The sequence below is a fragment of the Amblyraja radiata genome, unplaced genomic scaffold (genome assembly GCF_010909765.2).
Source record: "Amblyraja radiata isolate CabotCenter1 unplaced genomic scaffold, sAmbRad1.1.pri scaffold_619_ctg1, whole genome shotgun sequence".
NCBI lineage: Eukaryota > Metazoa > Chordata > Chondrichthyes > Rajiformes > Rajidae > Amblyraja > Amblyraja radiata.
Genome location: NW_022630656.1, coordinates 53,710 through 75,402, shown reverse-complemented (window position 1 = coordinate 75,402; position 21,693 = coordinate 53,710). Strand labels below are relative to the sequence as shown.

The window sequence follows — 21,693 nt, the reverse complement described above, 5'->3', positions numbered from 1 at the left end:
TCCTAACAATGAGGGAACACACCTCGACTAAAGTTCAGCTCAATACACAGTGATAAAGCTGGACTTCAGCCTCATCAGCAAACACGTCCACACCCTGATCCCTGATGCTGCTACAGAATTACACAAAGACTCAGTCAAACCAAGAGTTCCAACACATTATTTAAGAAGGAAAGATGGCAGATAGAGTTTAATGCTGATAAGTGTGAGGTGCTACATCTTGGCAGGACAAATCAAAATAGGACGTACATGGTAAATGGTAGGGAATTGAAGAATGCATTTGAACAGAGGGATCTGGGAATAACTGTGCACAGTTCCCTGAAGGTGGAATCTCATATAGATAGGGTGGTAAAGAAAGCTTTTGGTGTGCTGGCCTTTATAAATCAGAGCATTGAGTATAGAAGTGGGGATATAATGTTAAGATTGTACAAGGCATTGGTGAGACCAAATCTGGAGTATGGTGTACAATTTTGGTCGCCCAATTATAGGAAGGGTGTCAACTAAATAGAGAGAGTACAGAGGAGATTTACTAGAATGTTGCCTGGGTTTCAGCAACTAAGTTACAGAGAAAGGTTGAATAAGTTAGGTCTTTATTCTTTGGAGCGCAGAAGGTTAAGGGGGGACTTGATAGAGGTCTTTAAAATGATGAGAGCGATAGACAGAGTTGACGTGGATAAGCTTTTCCCACTGAGAGTAGGGAAGATTCAAACAAGAGGACATGATTTGAGAATTAAGGGAGGGGTAACATGAGGGGGAACTTCTCTACTCAGAGAGTGGTAGCTGTGTGGAATGAGCTTCCAGTGAAGGTGGTGGAGGCAGGTTCGATTTTATCATTTAAAAATAAATTGGATAGTTATATGGACGGGAAAGGATTGGAGGGTTATGGTCTGAGTGCAGGTAGATGTGACTAGGGGAGAATACGTGTTCGGCACGGACTAGAAGGGCAGAAATGGCCTGTTTCCGTGCTGTCATTGTTATATGGTTATATAACTGCAGATGCTGCAAAATCAAAGGCAGACAAAAATGCTGGAGAAACTTAGCGGGTGAGGCAGCATCTAAGGAGCGAAGGAAATAGGCAACGTTTAGGGCCGAAACCCTTCTTCAGACATTGTTTGATCAAAACGTCCACCATCAGCACATGGTGACAATAACGTCTCCACAACAATTGTAACTGCTTCAGAGAGGATGTCATTGTAACATTTCCTTGAAGACCCATTATTGAAACATTAATCTAGAGACACAATTGAGCAGCTGCAGAAAATACTACTATGGAAGGTTTTCCGATCAACTAACAACGCCGTTGCCCCAGAGAGTTTTTGTTCCTACCTGGCACTGACCTCCCGATTCTGCTTCAAGCGAAACTGAGTGATTGAGTTTTATAGGTCCGAACATTGAGGGAACACACCTGGACTAATGTTTAGCTCAATACACAGTGATAAAGCTGGACTTCAGCCTCATCAGCAAACACGTCCACACCCTGATCCCTGATGTTGGTACAGAATTACACAAAGACCCGTTCAATCCAAGAGTCCCAACACATTGCTTTACCACCTCAAGCAGCTGAGGAAATTCAGAGTCTCTCTGAGGATCCTTCAGTGTTTCTACTTTGGGGCTGTAGAAAGCATCTTGTCATAGAAACATAGAAACATAGACAATAGGTGCAGGAGTAGAGGCCATTCGGCCCTTCGAGCCTGCACCGCCATCCAATGTGATCATGGCTGATCATCCAACTCAGTATCCTGTACCTGCCTTCTCTCCATACCCCCTGCTCCCTTTAGCCACAAGGGCCACATCTAACTCCCTCTTAAATATAGCCAATGAACTGTGGCCTCAACTACCTTCTGTGGCAGAGAATTCCAGAGATTCACCACTCTCTGTGTGTGAAAAAAAATGTTTTTCTAATCTCGGTCCTAAAAGATTTCCCCCTTATCCTTAAACTGTGTGTGGCCCCTTGTTCTGGACTTCCCCAACATCGGGAACAATCTTCCTGCATCAACCCCATAAGAGTTTTGTAAGTTTCTATAAGATCCCCCCTCAATCTTCTAAATTCTAGCATGTATAAGCCGAGTCTATCCAGTCTTTCTTCATATGAAAGTCCTTTCATCCCAGGAATCAGTCTGGTGAACCTTCTCTGTACTCCCTCTATGGCAAGAATGTCCTTCCTCAGATTAGGAGACCAAAACTGTACGCAATACTCCAGATGTGGTTTCACCAAGACCCTGTACAACTGCAGTAGAACCTCCCTGCTCTTATACTCAAATCCTTTAGCTATGAATGCTAACATAGAAAGTCGAATGCTAGCATTGCCACTTTCATTTCACTGCACATCTTGTATGTGTATGTCTATTGACTTTCATATGAAGAAAGACTGGATAGACTCGGCTTGTACTCGCTAGAATTTAGAAGCTTGAGGGGTGATCTTATAGAAACATACAAAATTCTTAAGCGGTTGGACAGGCTAGATGCAGGAAGATTGTTCCCGATGTTGGGGAAATCCAGAACAAGGGGGCCAAACACAGTTTAAGGATAAGGGGGAAATCTTTTAGGACCGAGAAGAGAAAAAAAAATTCACACACAGAGAGTGGTGAATCTGTGGAATTCTCTGCCACAGAAGGTAGATGAGGCCACACAGTTCACTGGCTATATTTAAGAGGGAGTTAGATGTGGCCCTTGTGGCTAAAGGGATCAGGGGGTATGGAGAGAATGCAGGTACAGAATACTGAATTGGATGATCAGCCATGATCATATTGAATGGCGAATGGTGCAGGATCGAAGGGCCGAATGGCCTCTACTCCTGCACCTATTGTCTATGTTTCTATGTTTCTAACATAGAGACTGTTTCACAGCTGTATAGAAATACTGCCGTGGCAGGAATTACTGTGAAAACGCCACGATGTTGCCCCACAAGGTTTGTGTTCTTACCTGACGCTCTGCTCCCGATTCTGCTTCAAGCGAGTCCGCGTGAGTGAGTTTTGTTGGTCCCAGCAGTGGGTGAACACACCCTGGGTAAAGGTCACTGTATAACACAAGTTGGTCTTCAGCCTCATCAGCAAACAGGTCCACACCCAGATCCGTGATGCTGGTACTTAATTATACAAAGACTCTGTGAAGCAATTAGTTCCAACACTTTGTTTTAGAATTAGAATTAGAATTAGATCCTTTATTTGTCATTCAGACCTTACGGTCTGAACGAAATGTCGTTACCTGCAGCCATACATACAATAATAAACAACAGAACACACACTTAACACAAATTAACATCCACCACAGTGAGTTCACCAAGCACCTCCTCACTGTGATGGAGGCAAAAGTCTTAGGGCTGCTGTCTCTTCCCTCCTCTTCTCCCTCTAATAATAATAATAATAAGACATTTTATTTATGGGCGCCTTTCTTTTTTTTTTTTTTTTAAATATTTTTATTAGAAGTACGGTAAGTTCCAATAATACACAACACATATGTCTTAATACATTTTTTTGGAATGAAAGTAAGGAAAGTGCGCAAGAGTCGTGAAGGTGCAAGAGAGTGTTGAGAAAAAAAAGCCCATTAGAAAAGAAGTTAGAGAAGGAAGTAAAGAAAGAAAGAAAGTAGACCCTAGAAAAGAAGGAAAAAGAAAGGAGAGACAATCGCTCTATTATAACATTAAACTCCGCAGAAAGGGAACTACCAACCAAGTCTGTTTTTGTTGTTGTTTTTGTTGCCAGATCCTGGTACCATTTATTTATTTATTTATTTATTTATTTTTAAAATTACTATTGCACCTCAAGCTTGTAATAGTTCCAAAAACGTACACCACGTCTTTTGGAATTGGTCTGCTTTGCCTGCTAAGAGGAATCTCATCTCTTCCAGATGTAGTGTTTCAAACACATCTGATATCCACATTTTTATTGTTGGTGTGGGCGCATTTTTCCAAAATTTAAGTATAAGCTTTTTTCCCATTATTAGCCCATAATTGAGTAAATTCTTCTGATACACGTTTAGTTCAGGGTTACCTTCCGATATTCCAAAAATAATCCATTCTGGTTTTGGTACCAGTTTTATTTTAATTAATTTTGTAAAGAGTCTCAAGGACACCTTACAAAAATTTAGCAGGTAGAGGAAAAGCATGTAAGGGGAATGAAATAAATAGTAGAGACATGACTAGTACACAAAGTAAAGACAGAATTCAATACAAAACTCAATATGAGGCAATTAATGCACAGATGAAAAGGGAGGGGGACGTGGGGCTAAGGATAGGCAGAGGTGAAGAGATGGGTCTTGAGGCGGGACTGGAAGAATAAATCATGGTGAAGGACACGGAATTGCGGATCAGTTGGGGGAGGGAGTTCCAGAGCCTGGGAGCTGCCCTGGAGAAGGCTCTGTCCCCAAAACTGCGGAGGTTGGACTTGTGGATGGAGAGGAGACCGGCTGATGTGGATCTGAGGGACCGTGAGGGTTGGTAGGGGGGGAGGAGGTCAGTGAGATATGGGGGGGGCAGATGGTGGAGGGCTTTGTAGGTGAGGATCAGGATTTTGTAGGTGATCCGGTGGGAGATGGGAAGCCAGTGAAGTTGTTTGAGGACTGGAGTGATGTGATGCCAGGATTTGGTGTGGGTGATGAGTCGGATGGCTGCGTTCTGGACCTGTTGGAGTCGGTTGATGTAGGTGGAGCTGATGCCAAGTTGGGATGTTGGGATGTAATGTTAAGATGGTACAAGGCATTGGTGAGGCCAATTCTGGAGAATGGTGTACAATTTTGGTCGCCCAATTATAGGAAGGATGTCAACAAAATAGAGAGTTTACAGAGGAGATTTAGTAGAATATTGCCTGGGTTTCAGCAACTAAGTTACAGAGAAAGGTTGAACAAGTTGGGTCTTTATTGTCTGGAGCGCAGAAGGTTAAGGGGGGACTTGATAGAGGTCTTTAAAATGATGAGAGGGATAGACAGAGTTGATGTGGATAAGCTTTTCCTTTTGAGAATAGGGAAGATTCAAGCAAGAGGACATGACTTGAGAATTAAGGGACAGAAGTTAGGGGTAACATGAGGGGGAACATCTTTACTCAGAGAGTGGTGGCTGTGTGGAATGAGCTTCCTGTGAAGGTGGTGGAGGCAGGTTCGATTTTATCATTTAAAATAAATTGGATAGTTATATGGACGGGAAAGGAATGGAGGGTTATGGTCTGAGCGCAGGTAGATGGGACTATGGGAGAATACGTGTTCGGTACGGACTAGAAGGGCCGAGATGGCCTGTTTCCATGCTGTCATTGTTATATGGTTATATAACTGCAGATGCTGGAGAAACTTAGCGGGCGAGGCAGCATCTAAGGAGCGAAGGAAATAGGCAACGTTTCGGGCCGAAACCCTTCTTCAGACATTGTTTGATCAAAACGTACACCATCAGCACATGGTGACAATAACCACGTGTCCACAACAATTGTAACTGCTTCAGAGAGGGTGTCATTGTAACAGCTTCAGGTCTTCACCCTGCAACCCAATTCCTCACCTGTCTTATTTAACTCCGCATCTGACGTCGGAAGTTATCGGAGTCATTACCCACAAAGTTCTGCATCATAATCTTTTACATACCCCCCCCCCCCCTCCACACACACACACACACAATTCCACCCAGCACGACCCCATAGGCGACTTCTCCCGCTCGAATTACAGGGTTCAGAGTGACCTGGAGCAGGGCATTACAACGCCCGGCGCGGCTTTAAATTGCCGCGGACTTGCTAGCGCCCGCCGGGGGCTCCAACATCAAGACCCGGGGCAGGGCCTTACATCGCCCGGCGTGGCTTTGAGTGGCCGCGGGTTTGCTAGCGCCCGCCGGGGGCTTTGACCTCGACTTTTGGAGAGGAATGGAGAGCAGGGGAGAGATAAGACTTTGCCTTCCATCACAGTGAGGAGGAGACTCACTGTGATGGATGTTTGTGTGAAAATTTGAACACATTACACCAATTCAAAATTTGAACACATTACACCAATTCTTAAATCCTTACATTGGCTCCCAGTATGTCAGAGAATTGATTTTAAAATCCTGCTGCTCACCTATATATCACTACATGGTTTAGGACCAAATTATATCACTGACATGCTTCCACTATATAAGCCTTCTAGACCGCTAAGATCTTCTGAAACCAATCTGTTAGTGATTCCCAGAGAAAATACAAAACATGGGAAAGCAGGATTTAGTTACTATGCAACAAATAGCTGGAATAAACTTCCTGAAGCTTTAAGACTTGCCCCAACTTTGGCCACTTTTAAAACAAGACTGAAAACTTTTATGTTTACTTTAGCTTTCAGGTAAATCTTAACTACATTGCACTTTTAACTTTTGCACTTTTTATAATGCATTTTTAATTTTGCTTTTCTTTTCTTTTAGTTCTTCTATTTTATTTCATTTTATTATTTCATTTTATTGTATGACATGTTTTTATGTGAAGCACTTTGAGTCTGCCTCTAGTATAAAATGTGCTATATAAATAAAGTTGCCTTGCCTTGAATTGTGTTGGGTGTGTGTCTTGGTTCTTTTCTTGTATGGCTGCAGAAACCAAATTTCGTTTGAACCTCATGTGAGGTTCAAATGACAAATAAACGGTATTGTATTGTATTGTATAGTCTATCTGAACTATGCCTCTCATAACTATATATTTGTATGGGTCTCAAGAAGGGTTTCGGACCAAAACGTCGCCTATTTCCTTCGCTCCATAGATGCTGCTGCACCCGCTGAGTTTCTCCAGCATTTTTGTGTACCTTCTTATATATTTGTATATTCTGGTTACAAATCTCTAGAATGTGACGTTTGCCCGTATGTTAATTCCCACATAACAAATGTGACAATAAAATGTTCAATATGAGCCCCAGTGAACAGTTCCATAAAACTGCGAAGTGGCCGTTTTATCCGTTAACCACAGGTTAAAGTTTGACTACTGCCCGACCTTGTAAGGTCTTCTGATTCCGATCGCATCCACTCAGCTTTATGGGGTCTGACGGTAAATTAATAAACGCTGGGCAAAGCTCATCTCTGTCTGATAGTGTTTAACTGAGTTCACAGTTTGATCAGATTATGCCTCCCTCCACACCCTGTTTCCAAGACACGGGATTGTTCTCAATCACGCAGTGGTCCGTCAAGTCAAGTCAAGTCAAGTCAAGTTTATTTGTCACATACACATACGAGATGTGCAGTGAAATGAAAGTGGCAATGCTCGCGAACTTTTGTGCAAAAGACAAACAACCAAACAAACTATAAACACAATCATAACACACATATTCTTTTACATAATAAATAATGGAAGGAAAAACGTTCAGTAGAGTTAGTCCCTGGTGAGATAGGCGTTTACATTCCGAATGGCCTCTGGGAAGAAACTCCTTCTCAACCTCTCTGTTCTCACCGCATGGCAACGGAGGCGTTTGCCTGACCGTAGCAGCTGGAACAGTCTGTTGCAGGGGTGGAAGGGGTCTCTCATGATATTGTTGGCTCTGGAGTTGCACCTCCTGATGTATAGTTCCTGCAGGGGAGCGAGTGAAGTTCCCATAGTGCGTTTGTTCAGCCGAACGCACTACTCTCTGCAGAGCCTTCTTGTCCTTGGCAGAGCAATTCCCAAACCAGATGGTAATATTTACCGGACAAGATGCTTTCCACCACCGCTTCGTAGAAGCAGTGGAGGATCCTCGGAGACACTCTGAATTTCCTCAATTGCCTGAGGTGGTAAAGGCGCTGCATTGCCTTACTCACGAGTGCTGAGTCCTGTGATGTTCATGTCATATCCTCGGAGATGTGGACTCCCAGATATTTAAAACAGTTCATCCTATCCACAGGATCCCCATTTATCCTCAATGGGTGCAGGTAGATGTGACTAGGGGAGAATACGTGTTCGGCACGGACTAGAAGGGCCGAGATGGCCTGTTTCCGTGCTGTCATTGTTATATGGTTATATAACTGCAGATGCTGCAAAATCAAAGGCAGACAAAAATGCTGGAGAAACTTAGCGGGTGAGGCAGCATCTAAGGAGCGAAGGAAATAGGCAACGTTTCGGGCCGAAACCCTTCTTCAGACATTGTTTGATCAAAACGTACACCATCAGCACATGGTGACAATAACCACGTCTCCACAACAATTATAACTGCTTCAGAGAGGGTGTCATTGTAACAGCTTCAGGTCTTCACCCTGCAACCCAATTCCTCACCTGTCTTATTTTACTCCGCATCTGACGTCGGAAGTTATCGGAGTCATTACCCACAAAGTCCTGCATCATAATCTTTTACATACCCCCCCCCCCCCCCCCCCCCCCACACACACACACACACACACACACAATTCCACCCAGCACGACCCCATAGGCGACTTCTCCCGCTCGAAATGCGGGGTTCAGAGTGACCTGGAGCGGGGCCTTACAACACCCGGCGCGGCTTTAAATTGCCGCGGACTTGCCAGCGCCCGCCGGGGGCTCCAACATCAAGACCCGGTGCAGGGCCTTACATCGCCCGGCATGGCTTTGAGTGGCCGCAGACTTGCTAGCGCCCGCCGGGGGCTTTGACCTCGACTTCGGGTGAGGAATGGAGAGCAGGGGAGAGATAAGACTTTGCCTTCCATCACAGTGAGGAGGAGACTCACTGTGATGGATGTTTGTGTGAAAATTTGAACACATTACACCAATTCTTAAATCCTTACATTGGCTCCCTGTATGTCAGAGAATTGATTTTAAAATCCTGCTGCTCACCTATAAATCACTACATGGTTTAGGACCAAAGTATATCACTGACATGCTTCCACTATATAAGCCTTCTAGACTGCTAAGATCTTCTGAAACCAATCTGTTAGTGATTCCCAGAGTAAATACAAAACATGGGAAAGCAGGATTTAGTTACTATGCAACAAATAGCTGGAATAAACTTCCTGAAGATTTAAGACTTGCCTCAACTTTGACCACTTTTAAAACAAGACTGAAAACGTTTATGTTTACTTTAGCTTTCAGCTAAATCTTAACTACATTGCACTTTTAACTTTTACACTTTTTATAATGCATTTTTAATTTTGCTTTTCTTTTCTTTTAGTTCTTCTATTTTATTTCATTTTATTGTTTCATTTTATTGTATGACATGTTTTTATGTGAAGCACTTTGAGTCTGCCTCGTGTATGAAATGTACTATATAAATAAAGTTGCCTTGCCTTGTCTTGAATTGTGTTGGGTGTGTGTCTTGGTTCTTTTCTTGTATGACTGCAGAAACCAAATTTCGTTTGAACCTCATGTGAGGTTCAAATGACAAATAAAAGGTATTGTATTGTATTGTATAGTCTATCTGAACTATGCCTCTCATAACTATATATTTGTATGGGTCTGAAGAAGGGTTTCGGCCCGAAGCGTCGCCTATTTCCTTCGCTCCATAGATGCTGCTGCACCCGCTGTGTTTCTCCAGCATTTTTGTGTACCTTCTTATATATTTGTATATTCTGGTTACAAATCTCTAGAATGTGACGTTTGCCCGTACAAAACACAATTGTCCACAATAATTCCCACATAACAAATGTGACAATAAAATGTTCAATATGAACCCCAGTGAACAGTTCCATAAAACTGTGAAGTGGCCGTTTTATCCGAAAACCACAGGTTAAAGTTTGTCTACTGCCCGACCTTGTAAGGTCTCCTGATTCCGATCGCATCCACTCAGCTTTATGGGCTCTGACGGTAAATTAATAAACGCTGGGCAAAGCTCATCTCTGTCTGATAGTGTTTAACTGAGTTCATAGTTTGATCAGATTATGCCTCCCTCCACACCCTGTTTCCAAGACACGGGATTGTTCTCAATCACGCAGTGGTCCGTGCGGTTCGGATTGATGAAGCAAGTTGCCCGTTTTCCCAACTTGTCTGGTTACAGGGTTTATTTATCCTCCAGTCTTTCCCTCTCCGCCTCACACGAAATTCCATGAGCTGTGGTCACATCCTGCCTCAGCCTGGTGATACATCGTTCACCAAACAACCTGTTATCCACAGGATAAAAATCTCCAAAGAGACTCCCACATTGAGAGAGTACAGAGGAGATTTACTAGAATGTTGCCTGGGTTAAAATTGTACAAGGCATTGGTGAGGCCAATTCTGGAGTATGGGGTACAATTTTGGTCGCCTAATTATAGGAAGGATGTCAACAAAATAGAGAGAGTACAGAGGAGATTTACTAGAATGTTGCCTGGGTTTCAGCAACTAAGTTACAGAGAAAGGTTGAACAAGTTAGGGCTTTATTCTCTGGAGCGCAGAAGGTTAAGGGGGGACTTGATAGAGGTCTTTAAAATGATGAGAGGGATAGACAGAGTTGACGTGGATAAGCTTTTCCCACTGAGAGTAGGGAAGATTCAAACAAGGGGTCATGACTTGAGAATTAAGGGACTGAAGTTTAGGGGTAACATGAGGGGGAACTTCTTTTCTCAGAGAGTGGTAGCTGTGTGGAATGAGCTTCCAGTGAAGGTGGTGGAGGCAGGTTCATTTTTATCATTTAAAAATAAATTGGATAGTTATATGGACGGGAAAGGAATGGAGGGTTATGGTCTGAGCGCAGGTAGATGGGACTAGGGGAGAATACGTGTTCGGCACGGACTAGAAGGGTCGAGATGGCGTGTTTCCGTGCCGGAATTGTTATATGGTTATATGGTTATTGGCGAGTGGGTGGCGTGACTCACGTCGCAGCGGCCTCTGCAGTCCGTCTGTCTTTTTATTATTGTGTGTCTCATTAGAATGTAGATTTTATTATTTGTTTTGTGTATGTGTGTGTGTGTGTGTGTAGGGGGGAGGGGGGCGGGGAAACTTTTAAAAATCTTTCTCCTGCACGGAGAACCCGACCGTTTCTCTGTCGGGTCTCCGTTGTCGTTGGGGGCCGAGCACCGTGGAGCGGCCTCCAGCAGGAACGACCTGGGGCTCCAGTCGCGGAGCTGCGGACCTACTCACCATCGCGGAGCTGGCCGAGTTCGGAGCGGGTGGAGCTGTGGTGGCGACCCGACCTCGAGGGTTCGGAGGCTCCAACCGCAGGTCTGGTGGACAGGAACACCGGGAGCCCGCGGGTCCCTGCTGGGAGACCGCTTTTCGGGGCTTCCACAATGGCGACTTCTCCCGCCCGAGTTGCGGGGTTGAAGAGTACCTGGAGCGGGGCCTTACATCATCCCCCCGCGCGGCTTGGAATGGCTGCGGAATTTTGCTAGCGCCCGCCGGGGGCTCCAACAACAAGACCCGGAGCGTGGCCTTGCATCACCCGGCGCGGCGTAAATGGCCGCGGGACAATGACCATCGCCCGCCGGGGGCTTTGACTTTGACTCTGACATCGGGAGGGGAATGGGGAGTGCGGGGGAGAGATAAGTCTTTGCCTTCCATCACAGCGAGGAGGAGATGCGCTGTAATGGATGTTTGTGTAAATTGTGTTGTGTCTTGGTTCTTTCTTGTGTGTATGACTGCAGAAACAACATTTCACACAGAGATTAAAAACTTGTGGAGAAACCGAGTCCCAAGTTGGGCCGCCCAGGATCGAGTGTAATACAGTCGTGCCGCCCGGTTGTGGTGGGGGAGCCAGGGTTATACAGTTGCCGGGGGGGTGTGGAGCAATTGGGCCGCCCGGGGGGTGGAGCAGCGTCGACAGTTGCTCGGGGCGGAAACGAGCGTCGACTGCACGGACCGCGCGGGTTTAACGGGCGTCGACAGTTGGCGGCGGGAACAAGGTTTAAAGTCCAGAGGAAGGTGAGGAAATATTATTGTTTAATGGCCACATTTTTCTGTCTGTCTGTCCGGGAATATGGTGGTGGGGGGAGGGGGCGCTGAACAACATCGTGGAGACCTGGGTCGTCTACAGCAGCGGGTCTCCACCCGGCGCGGCCTACAGACTGTGGAAGCCGCGGGTTCCGGTAGGAGGGGACCGACTCTGTGTCCACGCCGCTGAGGACGTCCCGGGTGGGGAGAGAGTGGGGGTGGGGGGGGGGGGGGGGGGGCGGGGAGGGGGGGGGGGGGGGGGGGGGGGGGGGGGGGGGGGAGAGTTAAATTGAAATATTTGTACTTAGTTTTCAAGACATAACAAGGTGCAAAGTTGTCCATTTGTTACAGACAGAGTGTACGAAAAGAATAAATAAAAAACAGAGAGGGAGAGGGGTGGGGGAGAGGGGGAAGAGTGTGGAGGGGTGGGGGAGAGTGGGGAGGGGTAGAGGGGGAAGAGTGTGGATGGAGGGAAGATGGGGGGGAGAGGTGGAAGAGTGGAGGGAGGGGGAGATGGGGTAGGAGAGAGGGGGAAGAGTGGAGAGGGAGAGTGGGGGGGGGGGTAGATAGGGAGGGGGTAGAGGTTTTTTTAAATCAAAATCTTTTAATTTAGTTTTCAAGACCTAACGGTGCAAAGTTGTCCATTTGTTACAGACAGAGTGTACGAAAAGAATAAATAAAAAACAGAGGGGGAGAGGGGGAAGAGTGTGGAGGGGGAGGGGTGGGGGAGGAAAGGGTGAGTGTGGAGGGAGATGGGGTAGAGGAGATGGGGAAGAGTGTGGAGGGAGGGGGAGATGGGGTAGGGGAGAGAGGGAGAAGAGTGTGGGAGGGGTTAGGGAGGGGAGAGGAGATGGGGGAGAGTGTGGAGGGAGGTAGGTGTAGTGGGAGAGTGGGGGGGGGGGGGAGAGATGTGGAGGGAGATGGCGTAGAGGAGATGGGGAAGAGTGTGGAGGGAGGGGGAGATGGGGTAGAGGAGAGAGGGGGAAGAGTGTGGAGGGAGGGGGAGATGGGGTAGAGGAGAGAGGGGGAAGAGTGTGGAGGGAGGGGGAGATGGGGTAGGGGAGAGAGGGGGAAGAGGGAGGGGGAGATGGGGTAGAGGAGAGAGGGGGAAGAGTGTGGAGGGAGGGGAGATGGGGTAGAGGAGAGAGGGGGAAGAGTGTGGAGGGAGGGGGAAGAGTGTGGAGGGAGGGGGAGATGGGGTAGAGGAGAGAGGGGGAAGAGTGTGGAGGGAGTGGGAGATGGGTGGGGAAGGGGGAGAGAGGGGGAAGTGTGGGGAGGGAGGGGGAGAGATGTGGAGGGAGGGGGAGATGGGGTAGAGGAGAGAGGGGGAAGAGTGTGGAGGGAGGGGGAGATGGGGTAGGGGAGAGAGGGGGAAGAGTGGGGAGATAGATAGATAGATAGATAGATAGATAGATAGATAGATAGATAGATAGATAGATAGATAGATAAATACTTTATTAATCCCCTTATTCAGGGGAAATTCTGATGTCCATGCAGCACACTAATAAAAATACAACACAGTATTCGTAAAGAAATTCAACACCAAAACATCCCCCCACAGTGATTCCCACTGTGGGGGAAGGCACAAAGTCCAGTCCCCATCCTCTTGTCCACCCATAGTCGGGCCTATTGAGGCCTCCACAGTCGCCGCCACGGCGCCCGATGTTCTCGCCGGGTGATGGTACTCCGGCGTCGGGAGAACCCCCAGCAGCTTGGGGTGCCAGGAACGGCCGCCTTCCCACCGGAGCCTGCGGCTTCCAAGCCAACAGACCACGCCAGACGGAGCTCCGCACACTGGTGATCTCGGCGAGATGTAAGTTCAACGTCGCAGCTGGCCGCTCCGCAGTACCGCGGCTCCACGATGTTTTCCTCGGCGGTCCCAGCATACCGGAGTCCCAGCGCGGCGACCCAGGAAAGGCATCGCCCGCTCCGCAATAGCGCTCCAGCGCTGCACTGCCGCCAAAGCCGATGTTCTGCGCCGCCGCCGCCACCGCCGAGGAGATGGGGGAGAGGGGGAAGAGTGTGTCTTTACTTTGTGTACTAGTCATGTCTCTACTATTTATTTCATTCCCCTTACATGTTTTTCCTCTATGGGGGAGGGGAGAGTGGGGGGTGGGGGAGTGGGGGAAGTGGAGACCCTGACCACGGGGAACAGTGGAGGAAGAGACTGACTTTGGTGCCTTCCCACACAATGGGGAACTGTGATTCTGCTGTGTGTGTGTGGGGATGTTTTATGTTAAATTCTATCGTGTGTTGCGTCTTTTATGTTTATTTTTATTATATGGCTGTATGGGAATTTCATTTCACTGGGCCATCTGGCACATGTGACAATTAAATGTATCTTGAATCTTGGGGGAAGAGTGTGGAGGGAGGGGGAGAGGAGATGGGGGGGAGGAGAAGGGGGGACAGAGAGATAGATGGGGTGGGGGAGGGAGGGGAGAGGGATGGAGGAGAGGTGGAAGAGGGACAGAGGCGTAGGGGAGGGAGGGGGAAGAGTGTGGAGAGAGGGGGAGAAGGGGGATGGGGGAGAGAGGGAAGGGGGGTGGGTAGGGAGGAGAAGGGGGGAGAGAGTGGGGAGGGGGAGGGTGGGGAGGAGATGGGAAGAGGAGATGGGTGTAGGGGAGAAGGGGGAGGGGAAGGATAAGGGAGGGAGATTGGGGTGGGGGGAGATGGGGTACCACCATGACGCACCACCTCCAGTTTAAATTCCATTTGGAATATTTTGGAGGACCAAGAAACCAAGAGAGGAGATGGGGGGTGGAGGAGATGGGATGGGGAGAGGGGTGGGGGAGAGTGAGATGGGTGGGGGAGAGGGAGAGGGGAGGGAGAGGGAGATGGGGTAGGGGAGGGGGGGGGCAAGTGTGTGGAGGGAGGGGTGGGGGGGGGAGAGTGGGGGGGGGAGATAGTAGGAGTAGGGGGTAGAGTTAAATGGAAATCTTTTTATTTATTTTTCAAGACCTAACAAGGTGCAAAGTTGTTCATTTGTTAGACAGAGTGTACGAAAAGAATAAATAAAAAACAGAGGGAGAGGGGTGGGGGAGAGAGAAGGGTGGGGTAGAGAGGGAGTGAGGTGGGGGAGAGAGGGGGAAGTGTGTGGAGGGAGAGGCAGATGGGGTAGGGGAGAGAGGGGGAAGAGTGTGGGGGGAGAGAGGGGGGGGGGGGGGGAGCGTGCGAGAGGATGCGGAGGGGGAGAGGGGGAGGGGACGAGAGGGGGAGCAGGGAGGAGAGAGGGGGGGGCCAGGGAAGAGTGTGGAGGAAGAGAGGAGGGAGAGAGGGTGGGAGGAGAGAGGGGGAAGAGTGTGAGGGGAGAGAGGGAGATGGGGTGGGGGGTGATAGGGGGAAGAGTGTGGAGGGAGGGGTAGGGGGAGAGGTGGAAGAGGGGGGAGAGAGTGGAGGGAGAGAGGGTGAAGAGTGGAGGGAGGGAGGGGTAGGGGAGAGAGGGGGATGGGGTGGGAGAGAGAGGGATGGGGGTGGGGGAGAGAGGGATGGGGAGGGGGAGAGGAGATGGGGGCAGAGGTGATGGGGGGGGGAGAGAAGGGTGGGAGGTGATGGGGGAGAGGAGAAGTGGTGGAGAGGAGATGGGGGGGAGAGGAGATGGCGGAGGGGGAGATGGGGTAGGGGAGGGAGGGAGAAGAGGGACAGGGGGAAGGGGGCGGAGGGAGGGGAGGAGGGAGATGGGGTAGGGGAGGGGGGGGCGAAGCGAACAGTGTGGAGGGAGGAGGGAGGTGTGGGGAGCGGGAGGGAGAGGACCAGGGAGATCGGAGATGGAGAGGGGGAGGGGGAGGAGAGAGGGGTGGGGGAGAGGAGATGGGGGGGAGAGGAGAAGGGGGGAGCGGAGAAGGGGGGGGAGGAGATGGGAGGGGGTGAGAGGAAGAAAGACTGGATAGACTCGGCTTGTACTCGCTAGAATTTAGCAGATTGAGGGGGGATCTTATAGAAACGTACAAAATTCTTAAGGGGTTGGACAGGCTAGATGCAGGAAGATTGTTCCCGATGTTGGGGAAGTCCAGAACAAGGGGCCACACACACAGTTTAAGGATAAGGGGGAAATCTTTTAGGACCGAGATGAGAAAAACATTTTTTTTTCACACACAGAGAGCGGTGAATCTGTGGAATTCTCTGCCACAGAAGGTAGTTGAGGCCACAGTTCGTTGGCAATATTTAAGAGGGAGTTAGATGTGGCCCTTGTGGCTAAAGAGATCAGGGGGTATGGAGAGAAGGCAGGTACAGGATACTGAGTTGGATGATCAGCCATGATCATATTGAATGGCGATGCTGTGCAGGCTCGAAGGGCCGAATGGCCTCTACTCCTGCACCTATTGTCTATGTGGTCTGCCGTTTAGCAGAGTGGGGCGGTGACAGCTATCGGTGGAGAAACTTGATAATTCCATTATTTTGATTCATCACAGCTCCTCCAATGTCTTCGATGACGGAGCTCCTGGAAAGGTGCGATGATTCACAGCTGCTGGATTTGACAAATCATTACCGCAAGAGGCTGGAAGCGGCGACTCAAGAGGCGGTGGAGAATGTCGTCTTCGTTCTAGCGTACGAGAGATATTTCAGCGAACAAGAGTACAAGGTAGGGAGAGGAATGGATGAGTGGGTAACTTCAGCCGATACTCAAATGTTTTCATTCACAAATATTGTGGGCCTAAGAGACCATTGTTGTGCTGTCCTCATTGTAATGAGTCGAGTCATATACACGTCAAGCTACAATATATGTTTATTATAGTCCACTCACTCACACAATTCATCTGCATGGTGTTACAGTAACTAGCAGCTACTCAAATGACCAATAAACATAATATGACATAGTGTTCATAGCAAAAGGATTTGAGTATAGGAGCAGGGAGGTTCTACTGCAGTTGTACAGGGTCTTGGTGAGACCACACCTGGAGTATTGCGTACAGTTTTGGTCTCCTAATCGGAGGAAAGACATTCTTGCCATAGAGGATTTGAGTATAGGAGCAGGGAGTTTGTACTGCAGTTGTACATGGTCTTGGTGAAACCACACCTGGAGTATTGCGTCCAGTTTTGGTTTCCTAATCTGAGGAAAGACATTCTTGCCATAGAGGGAGTACAGAGAAGGTTCCCCAGACTGATTCCTGGGATGTCAGGACTTTCATATGAAGAAAGACTGGATAGACTCGACTTGTACTCACTAGAATTTAGATGATTGAGGGGGGATCTTATAGAATCTTAAGGGGTTGGACAGGCTAGATGCAGGAAGATTGTTCCCGATGTAGGGGGAGGCCAGAACAAGGGGTCACAGTTTAAGTATAAGGGGGAAATCCTTTAGGATCGAGATGAGGAAAGCATTTTTCACACAGAGAGTGGTGAGTCTCTGGAATTCTCTGCCACAGAAGGTAGTTGAGGCCACAGTTCATTGGCTATATTTAAGAGGGAGTTAGATGTGGCCCTTGTGGCTAAAGGGATCAGGGGGTATGGAGAGAAGGCAGGTACGGGATACTGAGTTGGATGATCAGCAATGATCATATTGAATGGCGAATGGTGCAGGCTCGAAGGGCCGAATGGCCTCTACTCCTGCACCTATTTTCTATGTTTGAATGGCAGGCAGGCAGCACCGGATATCCGGCATCATCATCAGCATCAGCAGCGCTGAGTACCCGCGTCACGTGACAGCGGGCAGGGCTGCCTCTGACGTCACCGCCCGGGAAGCGTCCGGGTTTAAAGGAGAGGGAGGGCGGCCGTTTAAAGGGGAGGGAGTGCGGGGAATCGGCCAACAATATTCTGGTCCCCAGGGCGGTGACGTTTACACCACGAGATGTTCACACGATCACTGTCAGTCCAGGTCTGGGTTCCTGCAGCGACCTCAGTTCCTTCTCCCCGGTTGGACCGAACTTATTCCCCCTCAGCCTGAAACATGTGGAGGAATAAAGAGGAAATAAACAGATGAAACAACAGTGTTAATAACAGGGACTAGGGTTAATATTTCAACAACACTTACAGAACAAATCCACAGGAGAAACAAGCCCGCGGATGGATGGATGGATCCCCTGATATTTGATCACATTAAACATTAATACAAACACTCACATGATCAGCTTCAGTCTCGGGAGGGTCAGTATGAGGTCGCGGAGAGCGGGGACAGATCGGTCTGTGAGGGAGTTGCGTGTCAGGTTCAGCTCCGTCAGTGAGGGGTTTGTACTGAGAGCGGAGACGAGATCCTCGGCTCGAGAATCTGTGAGACTGACACTGTTCAGCCTGGAGATGAGAGAGAGTGAGGGTGAGGGACACAGAGAGACAGGAGACGGTGCAAATCCCCAGTGTTTATCAGTGACACAATTACTGATTATATTAATATTCAGTGTCAGACACCCAGTGAGTGTAAACACAATCTCTCACAGTCTGGGACTTACCACAGTCTCTGTATTTTACAGTCCGGGTTCCTCAGAGCCGCAGACACCAGTTTCACTCCAGAATCTCCCAGGTCGTTGGGTCCCAGTCTAAACACAAACAGACAGAGTAAGAAACAAACCCCGAGGCTGAGATAGACAATTTCTCCCAAAGGGATATTTCTGGAAACACCTCAGCACATTATTGAACAAATCTGTGTGAATGTGGTGTTTGGTGACTTTCACCATTTATTCTCATTCCTCGACCGACGACCAAGAAATGTTCCCTGTGCAGAGAACGGCGGCAGGCAACACGCACGACCTGGGGGAAGGGGTCGATCACCGTTGACCTGGGGGAGGGATGGATAAAATAGGAGGGGTGTCCCCCCCCCCGGGCACAGTGACAGCCGCTCGGCCCCATAGAAGGGGTGTTGGACGGACGGAATAACAAAATAGTGGAACAATTTTGCAGTTCAGTGTTAGCGTCAAACGGACAGTTACCTCAAGTCCTGACACTTGTGCAGAACCGGTCCCAGCCGCTGGAGACCTTCACACTGAATGCGGCAGCTCTTCAGATCGAGGCGTTTGATTGTATCACAGAGCCTGATGGCATGAGACAGGACCGCACAGTCAATCGGGGTCAGTCCCAGTCCACGGAATGAAAGTGTTTCCACAGATCCCAGTGTCTGCTGAGCCAGTGCAGGATTCTGTGACTCAAACAGGTAGTGCATCGTGTTCAGGAGCCACCGTTTACCAGCTTCACTCCCTGTGTTTCTAGCCCGGCGTTTAACCTCCTCCTTCACCCAGTCACTCACTCGGCAGATTGTTTGATGAGGGAATTTACCCAGAAACTCCTCCAGGATCCAAGCTGTCCGTGGGGCGGAGAGACCAGCGACAAAACGGAGAAATACTTCAAATCGCCCGTCTGAATTGCCATGGGCTTCAATGAGGAGTGTCGTGATATCCCCGCGATCTACAGTCAGGAATTGTGCGAGTGCGGCTACAAACTCTTGGATGGTGAGGTGCGGGAAGGTGTACACCACGCTCCGGGTTGAATCCTCTCTCTCCAAAAGTTCCATCAGGAACCCGGACAGGAACTTGGAAGGCTGCAGATTGTATTTGATCAAATCTACATCTGTGAACACAATGTTCTTCTCAGCCACTCCATTGAAGGCCATCTGACCAACCTTCAGTAACACCTCACGGGGGTTCTCAATCTCACGGCCGTGGTTTTTCAGGATGTTGTAAATAAAGTAGCAATATAGTTGTGTGATGGTCTTGGGAACTCGCTGCGGGTCCCGGTGTGTTTGTCTGAAGAAGGGGCCCAGTGCCAGGACAAGGATCCAGCAGTAGGCGGGGTTGTAGCTCATGGTGTACAGGATCTCGTTCTCCTTCACGTGTTTGAAAACAGCTGCTGCCACCGCCTGATCTTCAAAATACCTGGTGAAATATTCCTTCCGTTCCTCACCAACAAATCCCAGGATTTCAGCCCAGACACTGATCTCTGCCTTTTCCAGTAAATGTAACGCAGTGGGGCGGGTGGTGACTAGCACTGAACACCGTGGGAGCAGCTTGTGCTGGATTAAACTGTACACAATGTCAGACACTTCACACCACCACTCGGGATCTGGACACTGGTGCTTAGGTTCTGTGTCTCTCCGACTGTCAGCAAAATCGATTCTGCCCTTGAATTCATCCAGACCGTCGAATATAAACAGCAATCCCTCTGGGTTCTTCCAGACCTCTCCCAGCATATTCCCAAAGTAAGGGTACTGATCCAGAATCAGTTCCTTCAGGTTTATTCTGTGTTTAATCATGTTCAAATCCCGGAATTTGAAACTGAAGACAAACTGGAATTGTTGGAATATTTTCCCTGTGGCCCAGTCATGAACAATTTTCTGTACCATTGTTGTTTTTCCGATCCCCGCGACTCCGGACACTGATGCTGAACTCCCCAGGACTCCGGCTACTGATTCTGAACTCCCAGATCGGGATTTACTCTGGGAAAAGCTGCTGTGGAACAATTCATCAGTCCTGATTTTTTCCAGTTCTCCCCGGAGATGTTTCTTTTGCCACTCCTCATGGTCCCGGCCTCTTGCCAGCAGCTCATGTTCCACCAGTGTCCGATCTCGAACAGTGGAGATGATTGTGAGCTCAGCGTATCGATCAAGCAGCAGGAAATTCTTAACCTTCTCGTTCATCAGGATAGTGTTCACACTCAGTGTTTCAGTCTGTACTCGCAGAGTCTCCTTGTGTTTCCGTTGAACATCTTGCACGGGAAAAGGCAGATAATGGACACAATGTTAGATGGCTCAACTGAAAACTCAACATTACATAGTGTGTCAGGACTCTATCCAGGAGTGTGTGGGGTTACACAGTGTGTCAGGGACTCTATCCAGGAGTGTGTGGGGTTACACCGTGTGTCAGGACTCTATCCAGGAGTGTGTGGGGTTACACAGTGTGTCAGGACTCTATCCAGGAGTGTGTGGGGTTACACAGTGTGTCAGGACTCTATCCAGGAGTGTGTGGGGTTACACAGTGTGTCAGGACTCTATCCAGGAGTGTGTGGGGTTACACAGTGTGTCAGGACTCTATCCAGGAGTGTGTGGGGTTACACAGTGTGTCAGGACTCTATCCAGGAGTGTGTGGGGAATCTCTACACACACATTCTCCCCCAGGTGAGCACTGGATTTCACAGATCTCTTCCACAACCTGATACATTGCAAAACCTGGTACAATGAACGCCTGGAGGAGTTGAAATATTGCAGTGTAATAGTTCCAGTGTATGTCAGAGATGGAATGATCTGGAAACTACTATCTACCTCTTTGGTTACACTCAGAATATCCTAGATCGGAGGTGCACAAAAATACTGGAGAAACTCAGCGGGTGCAGCAGCATCTATGGAGCGAAGGAAATAGGTGACGTTTCGGGCCGAAACCCTTCTTCAGACTGATGGGGAGTGCGGGGGAGAAAGGGAGGAAAAAGGGACGAGGAGGAGCCCGAGGGCGGGGGGATGGGAGGAGACAGCTCGAGGGTTAAGGTAGGGGAGGAGACAGCAAGGGCTAGCAAAATTGGAAGAATTCAAAGTTCACGCCCGCCGGACGCAGACTACCCAGGCGGAATATGAGGTGCTGTTCCTCCAATTTCCGGTGTTGCTCACTCTGGCCATGAAGGAGACCCAGGACAGAGAGGTCGGATTGGGAATGGGAGGGGGAGTTGAAATGCTGAGCCACCGGGAGTTCAGGTAGGTTCTTGCGGAATGAGCGGAGGTGTCCGGCGAAACGATCGCCCAACCTCCGCTTAGTCTCACCGATGTAGATCAGCTGGCATCTAGAGCAGCGGATGCAGTAGATGAGGTTGGAGGAGATGCAGGTGAACTTTTGACGCACCTGGAACAACTGCTTGGGTCCTTGAATGGAGTCGAGGGGGGAGGTGAAGGGACAGGTGTGGCATTTCTTGCTGTTGCAACGGAAAGTGCCCGGGGAGGGTGTGTTACGGGAGGGAAGGGAAGAATTGATAAGGGAGTTGCGGAGGGAGCGGTCTTTGCGGAAGGCAGACATAGGGGGAGATGGGAAGATGTGGCGAGTGGTGGGGTCACGTTGGAGGTGGCGAAAATGGCGGAGGATGATTTGTTGTA

The 21,693-nt window shown here is 48.9% G+C and overlaps 1 protein-coding gene across 1 annotated transcript; it reads right to left on the bottom strand.

Annotated features, from left to right (window-relative positions):
* Positions 1 to 17,249: 17,249 nt before the first annotated feature.
* Positions 17,250 to 18,928, bottom strand: LOC116970185 (NACHT, LRR and PYD domains-containing protein 12-like). Its single transcript, XM_033016892.1, has 4 exons — positions 18,557 to 18,928; positions 18,080 to 18,166; positions 17,757 to 17,924; positions 17,250 to 17,576 (listed from the first exon to the last, which is right to left on the bottom strand). The coding sequence occupies exons 1-4, from the start codon at positions 18,784 to 18,786 to the stop codon at positions 17,489 to 17,491; spliced, it is 573 nt and encodes a 190-aa protein (XP_032872783.1). The 5' UTR covers positions 18,787 to 18,928; the 3' UTR covers positions 17,250 to 17,488.
* Between the last annotated feature and the right edge of the window lie 2,765 nt (positions 18,929 to 21,693).

Bases quoted from the DNA above. Each gene is read 5' to 3' on its own strand.
- LOC116970185 (XM_033016892.1), bottom strand. From the start codon at position 18,786: ATGCACTACCTGTTTGAGTCACAGAATCCTGCACTGGCTCAGCAGACA. The intron at 18,167-18,556 runs GTAACTGTCCGT...GTTTGTGTTTAG, and splicing joins CACAAGTGTCAGGACTTGAG to ACTGGGACCCAACGACCTGG. The intron at 17,925-18,079 runs GTAAGTCCCAGA...TCTCATCTCCAG, and splicing joins TGTAAAATACAGAGACTGTG to GCTGAACAGTGTCAGTCTCA.